At 49.0% G+C, this 16,264-nt stretch overlaps 1 protein-coding gene across 2 annotated transcripts in view; it reads left to right on the forward strand.

Annotated features, from left to right (window-relative positions):
- CUNH4orf50 (chromosome unknown C4orf50 homolog) overlaps window positions 1-16,264 on the forward strand; it is an 86,790-nt gene that overhangs the window by 22,862 nt on the left and 47,664 nt on the right. For both annotated transcript variants that reach the window (XM_055623739.1, XM_055623740.1), the window contains 4 exons: window positions 1,516-3,945; window positions 9,637-9,810; window positions 12,595-12,651; window positions 13,873-14,055. In XM_055623739.1, the coding sequence (XP_055479714.1) occupies window positions 1,516-3,945; window positions 9,637-9,810; window positions 12,595-12,651; window positions 13,873-14,055 (2,844 nt within the window). The remainder of the gene's footprint in view (window positions 1-1,515; window positions 3,946-9,636; window positions 9,811-12,594; window positions 12,652-13,872; window positions 14,056-16,264) is intronic.

The following is a 16,264-nucleotide window of genomic DNA, read 5'->3' on the forward strand; positions in this document are numbered from 1 at the left end:
GAACCATCCCCTCAGGCAGTTTGGCTTTATGTAGAGGAAGGAATTCCACACAGCAAGAGAGAGAGAGAGAGAGAGAGAGAGAGATGAGCTGCCTGCAGCAGCCATTCTTCCACCTGTCCCTAAAGAGGATGAGAAAGCAGGAAGACAGGCTCTGTGCGCCAGCCACTCATCCTGTTTATAGACATGGACCTGCAGCCCAGAGGCACTCCAGGGCTGTCACCTAGTCTCAGTGTTCCAAAAGATTTGAAGTTCTGTATTCTCCTTATGGAATGAAATCCCCCACAACCTCAGGGGACTCCTAGGCCCTCACCCCTGAGCTGCCAACACATTTCCTGGATTCCAGAGACCTCTCACATGTCTCCTGCCCCCAAGCCCATTTGCTGATGAAAAACAAGCTGTAAAGCCACTGACTAAGAAGTAGAGGCCCAAGGGGCCCACATCTCTAGGCATTATGGGCCAAGCTCTCTCTCTTCCTCCTTTCATGCACGTCTTTTGTCATCCTGAAATAGCATGTGCTCAGCTTCAGCACCACTTCCGTCTCTGCTAATTTTATTGTCTCTAATCTCATCACTGTGTTATAACCATGTGTCACACTGCCCTTGAGGTCTAAGTCTTTAATTTAGGGATGCCCAGTTTACAAAGGGGTGTGTGTGTGTAAGGCTCCAGAATTCAAGTATTTTCTCCAGGTTAAAGGCAAGGCTTAAGTTCTGCTGTTCAGAGTCCCTGCCAAGAGCCTGCCCACAGTCCCACAGCTCCCTATAGGCCAGGAAGACTGAGAAGCTCAGGGGCCAGTAGAGAACCTGACTGGAGCCTAGATCTGGCACCCACTCACTTTCCTGTTCCATTCAGGTGTGCTGTTTTGAGCCAAGGATATTCCTTGCTGGATAGACATGTGGTATAAATGACTATAAAGCATTAAGAGTGGTCTAGGAGGCCCCTCAAGTGAGCTTGGCACTACTCCAGTCCTGGGGCAAAATAAAGACCAGTCCCTATATTCCCCGGGGGAATAGACAGTCCACGTAACATTGAGGACTAGAACCTTCCACATGTGGTTGCTGTTTTCAGTCTATGCCACTTGAGATGGCAGCTAGAAGCCACAGGATTGTTTGTCCTCCTGCAGAATCAAACCTCATTTATAACTGTTCGAGTTCTGTGGTGCTTGTGGAGACTGTGTTGGGTAAAGGGCAATAGGGAGGATGGGCCAACAGATTGTACCAACATCTGTGCGTGATTCGTTATGGTGTAGTATGCAGAAGATAAGCGAGGATGGCCAGGGAGTGCCCAAGGATATTGGGTTCTCTGTGAGGAGGCAATGATGTTTGCTTTGAGATAAAGGGGTGTTCCTTGAGGATATTTGGGAGAAGGAGAATCCTGGGCAGGCCCTTTGGTGGAAGAGTGGGACACACGTGCAGCTGTATGAGCAGAATCAGAGAGGATTGGGGGACATGATCAAATGTGGGCGGGGCTCAGCAGGGAAGGGCTGTTTCATACCTCATCTCCTCTCTCCAACTGCAGGGTGCTCTTCTCCAGCGCCACCTAGGTGGACAGGTTCTTTGGCCGCTGTGTGGCTGTCCCCCAGGGCCAAGCACAGATGAGCCACTCTGCTCTTTGAACCTGGCAGGAGTTTCAGAGACTCTCCAAGATGCTGGAGCCCAGGAACCCCTACTGTTTTTACCCATATCCATGCTCCAGCTCTGGGGACCTGCTAGGGAACCAGAGATCCTACTGCCATCTCTGCTCCAGGAATGTCCCCTACATGAACTTCAGACCCAAGAAGATGGAGCCAGCAAGCCCTCACCTGCACCAGAGGCTTTGGCACACCCTGGCTGGCACTGTAATCTGGCAAGGAGCCATGACACCTTCCTCAGCCAGGAGTCCCGGCTCATTTCAAATGGCTCATTTCTCACAAAAGGGCCAAAGGAGCAGAGAGACATGTGCAAGGAGAGAGGTGGGCCTCCAGCTGCAAGTGCAGAGAAGTTGGAGGCGATGGGAACCTTGGATGGGATAAAATCAGAGCTGGATGACAAGTGCCCGCTGGTCCTGGAGAGCAGTGAGAAGCTGATCTTGGACACTGAGGTTCAAGCCCCAGATGGCATGCAGGAAGGGAACAAAGCTTCGGATACCCAGGCTGAGGCCCACTTTCCTTGGCTCCGGAGAGAATGTCTACTACTGCCTCTGCATGGGATGACCCCTAGGTCACAGGAGGGTCCTGATTCCCTGAGCAAGAGAGGGAGTGTGGGAGGATATAGCCAGAAACTCTTGAAAACTCTGTCTTCAGAGGAGGAAGAGGCTACCAGCCTCAGTGCTCATGGAACCCAAGAGCCAAGGATAAAAGGTATCCAGCTCCCAGCAGGAAAGGGCAAAGAAGTCTGGAGGAGAACACAGGGTGAGAAGGGCCACCAGCTGTGCTTTGGAGATACTCAGCTCCTGCAGAAGGAGAGATCTGGGGATGAAGAACAAGAGGAGGAGGTGAAGGTCCGAGTGACATTTAACCCGGCTTCTGTGGGAATCTCTGAGCAGCCTGAGTTCAAGGCTGATGTGGGTCAGGAACAGTGTTTACTAATAGGTGATTGGGATTTGCTGCAGGTTCCTAAATGGGCCTCAGCAGATACCATCAATGATGGTCCTTGCCCCTCACAGGCTCTAATCACAGGACAGGACAGGTGTGCCCTTCAGACAGACACACTGGAGAGGGAGGTGGAGGCCTGCTTCCAGGAGCTGAACAACCTGAAGATTGTCTGTGGAGATCCCCAGCAGGTGTCAGCATTGACAGGAGAGAGCCAGAGTGTCACTCACACATGGTGGGGCACTGAGGAGGGTATGTGCCTTCAACAGCCATTGGCCAGCCAGGATCTGAATGCAGAACGAAACAGGAATGGTGGGAGAGTGAGGCTGGAAGAGGATGTGGCTCCACGGACTGGAGAAATCCTTCCAGGAGCAGCACTTGATGGGGATAAAGCCAACTGGGGCCCTGCAGAGCTGGGTGGGAGTCAGCTCTCCTCTACATGGTGGACAGGAAGCAGATTCCATCAGCTCCTTGCCAACCTGAAGGGAGACAGAGATGAGGTTTCGCTTGATAATGCCAGGCTTCAGAGAGAACAAGAAGGATGTCACCATGAAGGATGCTGTTGTGAAAAGGAGCGCGCAAGAGAAGCAGCCAAGGCACTGAGGTTGGAGCAGGAAAACCACAGGTTGCAGGGAGAGCTGGCCCACCTCAAGCGTGAGCTGGAACAGTGCCTGCAGGCTGTGTCCGACCTGGAGGACTGCAATGGGAAGAGTTACTGCAAGATTTCCCAGCTGGAAGAGGAGAATGAGAAACTGAGGGGGGACCTGGGCCAGCTGCACAAAGCCGTGTCTGAGAGTGTCAGGAAAGCCAGGGGTAGGATGAAGCATGTTGCCCTGGAAAACAGAGAGCTCAGGGCTCTCATCTCAGAGCTTGGGGTCAGCTATAAAGGGCTGATAAAGGAAACAATGGTAGGGATAGAGGACATGGTCTGGGCTCTGCAGGGGGAAAACAAGCACCTTGTAGACAGGGTCCAAGGCCTGGAGCAGGAGGTCCTACAGATGAGCAAAGGTCTGGGGGAAGAAAATTGGTACCCTCAGGAAAATTCCAAGATGGAGGGCGACTGTGGACACACTGAAGACAAAGAGATCCAGGTGACTATGTTTTCAAGGCAACTGATCACAAGAGCCTGTGGGCCACCCTTGAATGAGAAATCAGGTGTGACAGGAGGGCAGGCAGGACCTTCCTTAGATTTGGAAGATTCCAGAGGCAGGGCTGTTGTTAATACTATCTCATCAGTTTGTGCAGTCATGGAAGGGCCGCAGGAAGCACACACCAATGGGGTGGGGGAAGATAGGGCTCCGCTGCAGAAAGAACAGAAGACACCATGGTGTTCCAGTCAACAAGGACAGCCTCAGGGGTCCCTGGCCCACAGCCCCCAGGTATGTTGACTTGTCTTCCTTCTTGTATAGCTGGCTCTGAAATGAAGTATCCCCAAATACTCCCTTCAGCAGTCATACGAGGGCCTTAGATCACCAGCCCTGTTTGCTAGGTAAGAAAACCAGGCAGAGAAGTGAAGGGGTTTGCATGAGGTCGTTCCGCTAGTGAGGGCTGCATCTGAGATGAGCCTTAGATCTCCCTTTGATGTGCTAGGTAAGCCTCACCCTTCAGTGGGTCCAGAGAAGAATAGATGGGGCTGGGGCTGGGGTTGGGGTTGGGGCTGGGGTTGTGGCTGGGGCTGGGGCTGGGGCTGGGGCTGGGGCTTGCACTTTGAGTCCTACCTTGGGTTTTCTCACATTGGTATAGCGCAGAGAGCCAAAGCTATCACTTTTCAGGTTGGGTCTTAAAAGTTGTCACAGACAGAGCAGTGGGCCATGAGGTAACACAGCAGAGTGGAGACTGGGTTGATTCTGTATAGATATGGGACTCTGGTGCAGACATGGATCCTCCCTCTGAGTCACTCCCTGCCCACAGCCCCCTCCCAAGACAGATCTTGACTTTTATAATCCCCAGGATAAAATGCCCACGTTGTTAATGTCTGGGGTCCATTGGTGCTGAGACCCCGTATCATCTAGGCATCCTGCTCCCCCACCCCTCTCTCTTTTTGTGTCTCCATCTGCTCCCTCCCCCTCACTCTCCATTACTGGCTCCTGCTTTCCTCCCTCTCTCCAGCAATTCTATCTGCTGTTGGCTTTTTACCAGTTTCCTTTGTTGTCTGCACTTCATGCTGTTTGTGTGTGTCTATGTGTCCATGTGTGTATATATAGATATATAATTATTTCTCCCACAATGGCTTGTGTTCTTATATACTTTACTGTTATTTTAGTAACCAATCTAGAAATTCCAGAATGTAAATATAATTTAAGTTTGCCTTAGATTAAAGCCTTTGTACCATGTCCCAAATCATACAAAAAAAATCTTTCAGTTATTTAACTGCTTATTCTTTATTATCCTGTTACGAATCCTAATGACTCATTGCTACTGCTTATTTGAACAGTCATTAATCTTTCTCTCACACATCTCTGTGTATACTGTTGTGTTTATTCTTCCACAAGAATTTGGAGGAACGTGTTGGTATTTCTCATAGAAAGAGTTGGCTGGTGATTGACTTTCTTGTGTTTCTCTTTACGAAAGAGAAAGGTAGCCTTGGAGATCCTTTCTCTCGGGTTCAGCACTGTGGGTCTGCAGCTTTCCCTCGCTCAGCACTCTGAAAGCTGCCTTCCGCCTCCCACTTTCTCTGCTCAGACTCCAGTTGTCATCTTCATCCCTCCTCCCCAGTAAATGCATGTCCTCGTGTCTGACTGTTTTGAAGATTTCCTTTTTATCTTTGATTTTGGTGGCTTGATGGATCTAGCTCTGGTTCTGTTTGTACACCTTTCCCCAAGCTCTTTGAACTTGTATATCTATGTGTTCCCACAGATTTGAAAAATCTTTGCTTATTATTCCCTTAACATTTTTTTGCATGCTCAGAGGTGCATATGTGTGCATATATACAATATATGTGTGTTTATGCATGTGTGAGGTGTGTGTGTGTGTGTGTGTGTGTGTGTGTGTGTGTGTGAATGCAGATGTGTGGAAGCAGGAAGCCAACCTCCGGTGTCATCCTCCTGGAGCTGTCTCCTGTATTTATTTATTTCTCTAGACAGGGTTTCTCTGAGACCTGGGACTTGCTAATTAGGTTAGAGTGACTCGTCAGCAAGCCATAGGGATCTGCCTGTCTGAGCCTCTCACCTGTTGGGATTACAACCACCACACTTGGCTTTTACCACGGGTGCTGGGGATAGAACTCGAGTCCTCAGCTCTACAACAAGCACCTTAACTGCTGAACCATCTCCCCAGGCCAGTGGTTGTTCTTTTGTCAAGATTTAATTGTCTTATTTTTTTTTCACCTTCTGGAATTACAGACTTAATCTTGTATCTTTTGGGGAAAAAATGTTTATTTTAGGTTTGCAGGTCTGTGCTTCCATTTGGGGTTTCTTATTGACATTGACTTTTCTTTAAATCTGCTAACTCTGTGTCCTGTTGTGACCCACCCCTTGCTAAATTCACCCAGTGAACTCCTGATTCCACTCATTGTACTTTGTGGATCTAGGATCCATCTTAATATTTACAAAGGAGAGATGCTGACTCTATGCTGAAATAGTCCATCTTGTCCTCCAGTGTATCTTTCAAATGTGGAAATAGGTAAGCCATTGACATTTGATAGGTCTCATCTGCACTCCCGTGTCTGTATCATCGCTTTGCCTGCTTTTATTTGTCTGATTTCTTGGCAGATTGTCACATTTCCCTCTTTCTTCATATAGTCAGTCATTCAAAGAGCTTTGGGCTGTTGGATTTGCATATGATGTGTGGTCCCTGGTCACCTCTTCCTCTATGTTTGCTGTGTGCATCTCATGCTGGCCCTTCATGGAGTAATTGCTGGTCATCATGGTATTCCCATGCAAGTCTCTTTTGGTCCTAGGGTGTGTTGTGACTCTCATAGTGTGGCACTTGCTCCTAGGACATCCATCCTCTGTGATGTTGGGTAAGTTCCTAGAGTGTTCAGCAGGATGGCATCACCTTGCCTCAGCCCAAACGGTACCACCTTCTCAGCGCTGTTTGACCCTGAGGTCCTGGTGGTCCTGGATGCAGGAGTGCATGTGTAGAGCAGCATTTCTGTTTCTTTTCTGCAGTTCTCTCTTTTCTGTTTGTCTCCCACTTGTGGCTGTTCTTGCATCCCTCAACTCCATATCTCTTCCTCTCATCCCGGCCCTGCTCTCAACACTGGAACCAATTTCCTTACCTATGGGCCACAAAGTGTGTCAGAGAGAAGCCTAGGGATTCCTGCCCTTGCCTTGTGTTCCCCCATCCACCCTTGCTCACATTTTAGTGTTGGCAAAACAACATTGCATTTTCTCCCTGGATTTTTCTAGCTTTCCAATAGCAGATATTCTGACCTGACCTGGTAAGAACTGGAAATCCAAGGAGGTGAATATATGGTAGAGGGTTTCACGCCATTACAAGATGGCTGCCTGGGCTCCGGTGAAGTGAAGAGCCAGGCTTGCTGAAAAATAAAACTGAGCTGGTGTGGCCATCAGAGCAGCTAGGGCGGTGGTATGAGACAGAAGGTAGAAAAGATGTTGAGAAAAGGTTAGAGCTGGCTAGTTGGCCCTGCTCTGAGGTGGTGTGCATGTGAGAAGGGGAAAAGAGAGAGAGAGAGAGAGAGAGAGAGAGAGAGAGAGCGAGCCTATAGAAGGTATTTGGGACCACAGCTAAGTGGTAACATACTGTTGGGAAATGTGGAATTAACAGAAATGAAGTCCACAGGTTTTAGGGACCATCAAGGACAGTGGGTGAAGAAAGGTCCCTCTTTCTGTCACAGGGTTAGACCTATGGCCCTCTCATAGCTTCCTGTTATACTGGACACGAACCCACAACTCTTATAGTAAGGACACAGCTGAGAGTCTCTGGGGCAGGAGCCGTGTCTGTCTACCCTCCACCTGCTGCACCCTGAACTACAACCTAAGACCGAGTCTCTGCATCCTTCACTGGCCTTTCTGTGCATCCCAGCTTTCACCTGGGAACTGCTGTGACCTTTGAGTCAGGGCAGCCCTGCAGACCGGGCTAAGGCCGAAGGGTGGAGGAGCCGAAGCAACCACAGCTCTTCATAGCTCTACAGTCACTGGTGCATGCCATTGATTAGTATTACCTCAGCATGGACCATGGTGTCTGCTGCCACAGCATGGATGGGGCCAGAGCCTCTGCCCAGAGCCTTCTAAGGGCTCCCAAAGCTGATAGGCCTCCTTTTTGTCAGTTAGGTTGAATGACCTGTGTCTGTCATTCTCCCTGTCAACCAGAGCTCCTGTGGGACAGAGTCCTCGCTGTACCTAAGCCCAATCACATCAGGCAGTCATCTGTGTAGGCTAGTGGACTCAGAGCAACAGGCATGCTTCATGCTGTGGGCACTGTCTTAGGGCCCATGGGGCAGAGCCTTTGTCCAAGCCACAAGAAGCAGGAAGGAGGTAGCAGTGAACCACCAAACTTCTCAAAAGGCCATGTTGTTTTGGAGTCTGGAGCTAAATCGTATGGAACCATCAGGAGTACCCATCTGTGCCTGACAGGCCCCAGCCTGTGAGTCTCAGGCCTACGCAGTGTGCATTTCTATTAATTAAGAGAAATATCACATTCTGCTATTGTGGTTCCTGGTCATAGGGAGCTGTCCCATCAGTCACAGTCACATGGATCCTGCCCTCTCCTGCTCCACTCTTCTCTCCCTCACTCAAAATATCCTGAGACCTCCTCCCCCTTCTCCCACTGAAGTGTGGAATGGTGGAAGATAGGAAGGGAATGGGTTGTTTGAAGTAAAGCAAGGGACGGGGGTGTTTCTTAGCTCCCCAGTCCTTCGTGGAGGAGTCATTTCTGGCTAGCCGTACCACTCATTCCCATACCTACCTTAGTGCTATGATCAGGATTGAACACACCTTGCCCGTGGGTTTAGAAAGCCTTCCGCTGTGATCTCAAGATCCCACAGGTGTGTTCCTGTCATGGACAAGGTCTATCCCTCGACAGCCTTAGCATAGCCGAATTCAGCACAACTGCAGATGTCACCCCAATACTAAAAGTGGGAAAATGCACATGGCAACATGACAGGGGAAAGAAAAAGATATGTAGCTTTGATTAAGGAGCTGGTTCAGGGGTTAAGAGCACTTTCTACTCTTCCAGACCCAGGTTCCATTTTCTATGTTAGGCAGCTCACACCACTTATCACTCCAGCTCCGAGGAATCTAATGCCATCTTCTGTCCCCCTTGAGCACTGTTCTCATGCACCCACACAGACGTACACATAAATTAACATTTTTAATCTTTAAAAATGTATAAAGAAAAGACACATGCATGTGTGAATATGTGTGTCCATGTATGTTAGTAAAACAATGAAGATTTAGCACACAGGACCATTTGGGGGAGGTACAATTCCTTCCATTGACCCCAGTTCCCTCAGAGCTGGTCAGGCTTCTTTTTGCCTGACTCCTTGTATCCATGTGAGACCCGCTACCCTGGTATTCCACCAGAGAATAAGAGGTGATGTGGTATCGGTTTAAGCCAGTGCTCATGGGAAATTTGTTATTGTCTGCCTTATGTAAAGTCATAAAGCTTTAATGGCAGGAGCATCTGATGATTTGATTTGTGTGTGAAATTTCACTCATTTCTCAATGTTTCAATGCAATAGTCATTGACAGCGATCAAACAGGATCCTGGTTGATAGATCCTGTTTTGCATATTTTTGAGAATAATATTATGGGATGTTGTTCTGCAGTTCCATTTACCTTCCCTTCCCCTCTTAAGATAGTTATCATGACCCACATGCTCATGTGTGCACAAAGAGGCACCAAGGGCAGGCCATTTGGGAAATGGAAAGTAGCAATAATAGGCTGGGCCATAGAATTTGAAATGGTTCTTGGTTCCTGTATTCTCTCTCTTTCTTTCTCTCCTTTCCTTACTCCCTCCCTCCATCCGTCTCTCATCCCTCTTTCTTTCTTTTTTCTACTATGAGAAAAAAAACAGGATAGACAGACAGACAGACAATAGAAAAGCTACTGGTTGTTTGTTATGGTGCATTATCATCCGAGAACTTCACCCGTGGTTCCTTTTCTCAGTTCCAGAACTCCAAGGCTGCTGCCTCTGAGGAAGACCCAGAACTGTGCATACAGCGGCTCCATCACCAGGTGCGGACCCTACAGTGCCAGCTCAGGGACCAGGGCTGGACAGTGAGGGAGCTGCAGGCGGCTCGAGATGAGGCAGTGGGCCTCCAGGATAAGCTCAAAGGCAAGGTAGGCTGAACCAACACATTCTTGACCTCCAAATGTTTCCAGACCTCAAGGAGTGAGTGCCAACAGTTTGAAAGTGTTGGCTAGAGATTTAAAGAATAGAGTGATATGAAGAAGAAAGGCAAGAGTTAGGATTTCTATTGCTGTGATGAAATGTTGTGACCGAAAAGCAAGTTGGAGAGGAAAGGGTTTATTTGGCTTATTTGGCTTATACTTCCGTATCACACCGTTCATCATTGAAGGAAATCAGGATAAGAACTCAAACAGGGCAGGGACCTGGAGGCAGGAGCTACAAAATCCATGGAGGAGTGTTGTTTACTGCCTTGTTCCCTGGAACATAGTCCCCCTGCTTTCTTATAGAATCCAGGACCACCAGCCCAGGGTTAACGCCATCCACCATGGGCTAGGCCATCCCCCATCAATCACTAATCAAGATCTTATGGAGGCATTGTCTCAATTGAAATTTTCTCCTTTCAGATAACTCTAGCTTGTGTCAAGCTGACACAAGAGTAGCCAACACAGGCACCTTCAAATATTTTCAAGAGGAAATCCAATCCTTCCTCTGCAGGAAATGTGTGGACATGATTATAAAAGGCCAGTGAGAGATTCAAAGTGGCCTGGCTCAGGACCTTGGAGGACATTTGGACCAACACATGGCCAAACTCCCACAGACCTTGATAGGCACACTCACAGGAGATGGTGGAAATCCCTGCCAGAGCAGTGGGCTACGCTGACTTCAATCCCTTCAAGCCCTACAATCTCTTCAATCAGGAAGAAACCTGATGAAAGACACAGGGAATCTCCACCTTGTTCCTCCTTGTGTGTCAGCCCTTTATGAAGAAAGTGTTACTGTATTAATTTTAGTCGATACACGATACTTGTTAATAATCTTTTATACAGAAAACCCAAAGAGCCCTCAGAATGTTATAAATAAGGATTTTTTAAGCTACATGGCTTGAAAATGCTTTCTCCTGATTTCCAGCTTTTTTTTTTTACTCTCTTCTCATCCACTTAAACAATTATTACTTCTTTGACAATCTGACAGTCTCATACAGTGTGTTTTGATCAACTTCACCCCTCTGCCAACTCCTTACAGACTTACCCCTCCCTTCTCTACTCACACAACTCTCTCTCTCTCTCTCTCTCTTTGTGTTTTAAATTAAATCCATCAAGCACAGTTTGTGCCGCCCATTTCCTCTCAGATGTGTGGCCTCCCACCACAGTGTGATGCACTTACCAGGGTCTACACTCTTAAAGAAAACTGACACTCCCTCTCCCAGCAGCTATCAAGTGCCAATAGCTCCTTGCCTAGGGGTGGGACCCCATGCCCACCTCCCGTCTCCATTTGGGAATTCAGTGTGACTTGAGCTAACGCAGGTCTGGTGCGTGCTGTCAGAAGCACTGAGTTCCTATGTACAGCTGGCCTGATGTGTCCCTGAAACACTATTCGTTTGTAGTCCTACCACCTCTGGCTCTTAAGCTCCTTCTGTTCCCTCTTCCACAACAATCCCAAGTCTGGGAAGAGGGGGTGTGTGATACACATGTCCCATATAGGGGTAGGCAATCACTTTTTAATTTCAATGTCCTGTACTCATTTCACGGGGACACACTGAAGCTATTTTCCAAACTGAAGCCTAGAGAGGTCGCCTCAAAGCCTGCATACATTGAGTCCCATCTGAATACAAGTTAGTTCACTTGAAGTTGGAATCCACCTTTTGATCAGTCCTGGGAAGTTACACCAAAGAGATGAACAGAAATACTGTTTGTGACGCAAAGAAACAGACCAGTCTTACGTATTCCCATCAACAGAGAATGGCTCAAATACATCATGCCACAGCTGCATGGGGAGAGAACATACATAACTTTAAAGAGATGGGGCCAGTTGTTTTGCTTGAAAACATCTCAAGGGTTTTCTATTCAATTACCAAACAGGATGTGACACTCTCCATGTAGCAGATTTTCACGTGTCTGTGCACACACACCCTGATTCATGTGAGTGTGTAATATTGAGGAGAAAAAAAATGATAGGTAAGAACCAGTCAGGGGCAAGGATGAAGGGCTTCTTTAGGTTGCAACAGACAAGAGAGTGTGAGGGGATAGCTATGAAATTCCCGCTTTGTATATTTTATGAGACAAGAATTCAGACGATCTGGATCCGGCTGAACAGTAGTGGGGTCACTTGGTGGATGCTGGGCTGATGTGGAAAGTCTGAGGTGGCCCCACACAAGTGCCTGGTGCCTGTTCCCCAGCCCCTCTCTTCACTGTGTCAGGCCCTACACTTGGTCTGTCTTATCAGGAGCCGAGGCCAGCTCAGGGGGCACTTCTGCCGCATTCTGTGTGTTGGGTGCCAGAGCTGACGGCTGGCACGTCACCAGCCTCCCACCAGGAACAGAATCCATGTTGCTAGTCTGCCCCGAGTGGTAACAGTAGCTAATGTTTATTGACCCAGGACCATGCCTGGGTCTAGGTGGTTTATTATCAGTGAGGCCTTGTTATGACCCTCAATGTGGAGTGGACAGTCATGGAACCCCACTGCACAGAAGACACTTAGCAGGGAGAATAAATGATTTACAGGTTACAGGGAGGCAGCCAAGCCAAGATTATGTCTGGCTCAGGGACCCAACTTTCACACTAGGTTGTGTCTTTGTGGCTCCATGTTGGAGATCAGGGACAACTGTTGCCCAGCACCCCATCCCCACACAGGGAAAGGTTACAGCAGGCCAGCGCTCGCCACCCTCCCCTCCCTTATCCCACAAGGCTCAGTCACATGCTTGCTTCTCCTTTCAGCTCGAGGAGCTTTGGGAACAGCAGCAAGAATCACGCCTGGCCATGGGTCCTCTGAAGGTAACACGCTGCCATGTCGCTGTTTCATATTCAGTGCTTAGCATTTCATGAACATACCCAAGAGGGCCGGGGACAGACGTCACGTAATACCTGCAGGAACTGTGTTCCACATACCTTCTTCATCTGGCTTCTCACATGTGTGAGACTACTAGCCTGTGTGGCACGTGTCCTGACCCCACAGGCTGTGTCCGACTTTCTCCTCCGTGCAGCCTGGGAAGGGAGGCAGGCTTGGAGGCTGCCGCTTGGTGCTCACATTCCCTTCCTCCCTGTCTCTCATCTTTTCCTCTGCCCTTTTCTTCTCTTCCTCTTCACTTGCCCTTTTTATTCCAATTCTTTCTGTGTCTCCCACCTCCCCGTGACTGCATTTACTCTAGCACGTTTCCTCAGGAAGGTGCCCTACCTATCCATATTTATATATATATGGGACACACCTGCTTTCTGCCTTCTCCTCTGGGCTCAATTTCCTTAGCTGTTATGTCAGGAATACGAACCATTTCTTCTCCCATCTGTCTGAGCCTCACCTTTGTGTTGGCCTGTGGTTCTCAACCTTCCTAAGGCTGCGGCCCTTTAACACAGTCCCTCATGTTGTGCTGACCCCAACCGTAACATTATTCAGTTGATACTTCATAATCATAATTTTGCTACTGTTTTGAATTGTAACACAAACCCCGTGTTTTCTAATAGTCTTAGGTGACCCCAGTGGAAGGGTTGTCTGACCCTCCCCCCCAAGAAGGGTCATGACTCACAGGTTGAGAACCACTGGTGTTGATATGATGGAAGCTGAGTATTCCCACTGAGACTCTAGGGTGCCGTCTGGGATACCATAGACAGGACAGTGCAAGAAACCATGAGAGGGACCATGAGGGGGTTCTCCCTCTTAAGTTCATGTTTTGACAAACCCCCCTCATCCGAAGGAGGACCCCAGTACTCTGTACATTAGTAGAGTGAAGCCAAATGAAAAGGCGGGGCTCTCCCGGGTGGTTTCTGGCTCCCCTCACAGTGTTGTACGGATTGGTGAGTTGAGGTGTGGAGAGGAGCTCAGTCATAGCGCAGGGCCACGGTAGAGCCTGAGTTACATTCTGCCCTCCCTACTCCTATGAGCCTGGGGTCTATAAGGAAGGTAGCATGGAGCCCTGAGGTCCTGGTGTCAGGGTGACGGAAATGCGTTGGCCCCCAGCTCAGCCTATACCATGGGGCTTACCCCCCCTCCTCACTTTCCAGGCCAAGCTGGCTTCTCTGGTCCACAAGTGCCAGGAGAGGAACCGCCTGATTGAGCACCTGCTGCAGGAGCTGCCGAGACACGAGCCCAAGAAGCACCTGCTCTTTGAGCTGGCTCAGAACATGCTTGACGATGTGGCACTGGCTGAGTATACCGCCACCTTCCTGACCCCAGGAGCCCCAGAGGTAAGCATAGACAACCCTGTCCTTACATGTAGGGACCATGGGTGGACCCAGCAAGGCCCCCTGCCCCTCCCCCCGTACTGTTTTGTTTAGTAACCCAGCCCTCACACCTTCCTGTTCCTTCTCTAGGCGGTACCTGCATTCAGGGTGCTATGAAGAATGCTGGGGGTCCTTTCCCTCTGAAGTGCTTATGACCCTGGGGGGGGGGGATAGACACAAATGTGCCACATAAGCCTCATCATGCTGTGTCACCAGATATCCTCATCATCCATACTTCGGAACGCATAGCCCCTTCTGCCAGGATGCTTGGTCCACTGGCAGCCTCCTGTCCAGCCCTCAAGGTTCTGAGTGTCTGTCCTTAGTAACTGGTCTAAATCCCAATGGCTACAATTCCCCTCATACCCTTCTGCCCTCCACTGCACCTGGGCATGCATGACAGCACACACACAGGGGATTCTTGCTACGTTGTTGAGGGCATTTGTTGATACTCCTTTGTGAGGCTAGAGCCTTTCCCTAGATGTCTGCCTCCCCATTGTCTGACACAGAATCTGCCCAGCGAAACACTTCTTGAAACACAAGATCATGAATCAACTGGATGTACAGTGAGGTGGTCAGAGTGCTTGCCTAGCATGGATGAAACCCTGGGTGCTATACACAGCACCACACCCACACAAAGATAATGAGCCCAACGGGGGAGAATCTTCTCTACTAAAAGTCAATGGAAAAAGAAATTGAGGGTGAAAAGTTCAGAAGTCCTGGTGATGGAGAGTGGTGCTGAGTGCTCATTCTTCTGATCCTGATAGAGGGCTCCCAAAGCCCTGCTTGGCTCGGAACAGTAGCTTGTGGAACCTAACAGTGTCAGCCATGTCTGCCCACACACCTATTCCTCTGTTTGAGTCAGATCTGCCTCTGAGACTAGGCCGGCTACTGACGGTGTGGGGCTCGAGAGGTAAATTTAGCCAGAGCTCTTTTCCAGGGATATGGCCTTGGGGTTGTTCCTGGATGTACAGGGGTTGACCTTTTCAGCTCCTTGCAATCTTCAAGTGTCTATGATCCAAATCGCCATGCAGCTGAGGAGGTGGAAACTGGAGGCCACAGGGCTGCTAAAGGTGCAGCAACTTGGTGTAGGGCTAGAGCTCAAATCCACAGCACAGGATGCCATGGCTAGCGCTGCTTTTTTTCTGTGGGTTGTAGAAGAGACAAAGAAGAAGCAGGAAAGGAAGAAGAGAGAGAGGGAGGGAGAGAGGGAAAGTTGAAGTGATTATGACAATCTCTGGGACACAGTTGGTTCTTAATAATTGTGATGAAGCAGGACTGAGGCAGGAGGTATTGATTTCAACATGAACACTGGGGTGGGATAGGCTGGTTTCCAATAACTGAACTCAAAGGGGCTGATGTGTACATTAGAGCCTAATCAATTACCTCTGGGAAACAGAACTATCGTGTGGCTTGGCATACTCTAGGTAGATGAGCACACCAAAAAAGTCAGCACATTTTCCCTTGCAGTGCTTAGAGGGGCAAATTCACTGTGTTGGTCAGTTACCATCTGTTGTCAGAAGGTCATGTGGGAGCTAGAAGAGAACTGGAGTGTGTGGGATGGGGGTGGGTGTTAAATTGCTCCAGGCTGAGGCCTCCATCTGTGAGAAGATTCTCTGGGCCTGGGATGCTTCCTCTTGGCCTGAGGAGGCCATACAGCAGACATAACTGCCCCCAATTGTCAACCTCTTTCCCTCTGCACTCTCTGTTCCGTGTCCCAGCCCTGATTCTGCTCCTTCATCAGCTCGGGACTATCGCCAGCTTTGAAGATGTCTTAGTTTTGTGTCTGTTGCTGTTAAAAATGTTATGACATCAAGCCATTTGGGTAACAAAAGGGTTTATTTGGCTCCCAGATCACAGACCATCATCAAGGAAACCAAGACAGGAACTTGGGGCTGCAGCTGGGAAACAGAGATTATGGAACAGGGTGCTGATTACTGGTTCTCTCTGTCTCATGCTCAGCTTGCTTTCTTACACAGCTCAGGACCTGGCCAGGGGTGACACTGCCCACAGTGGGCTGGGCCCTGTCACATCCACAATCAAGACAGTTCTTCACAGACATGGCCACAGGCCAGTCTGATGGAGAAAACTCCAAAGTTGAGATCCCTTCTTTGTAGGTTTGTGTGAAGTTGATAAAACAAACAAACAAACAAAATAAAACAAAACAACCAGCACA

This window comes from Psammomys obesus, unplaced genomic scaffold, assembly GCF_907164565.1.
Source record: "Psammomys obesus unplaced genomic scaffold, mPsaObe1.curated_primary_1811, whole genome shotgun sequence".
Lineage (NCBI taxonomy): Eukaryota > Metazoa > Chordata > Mammalia > Rodentia > Muridae > Psammomys > Psammomys obesus.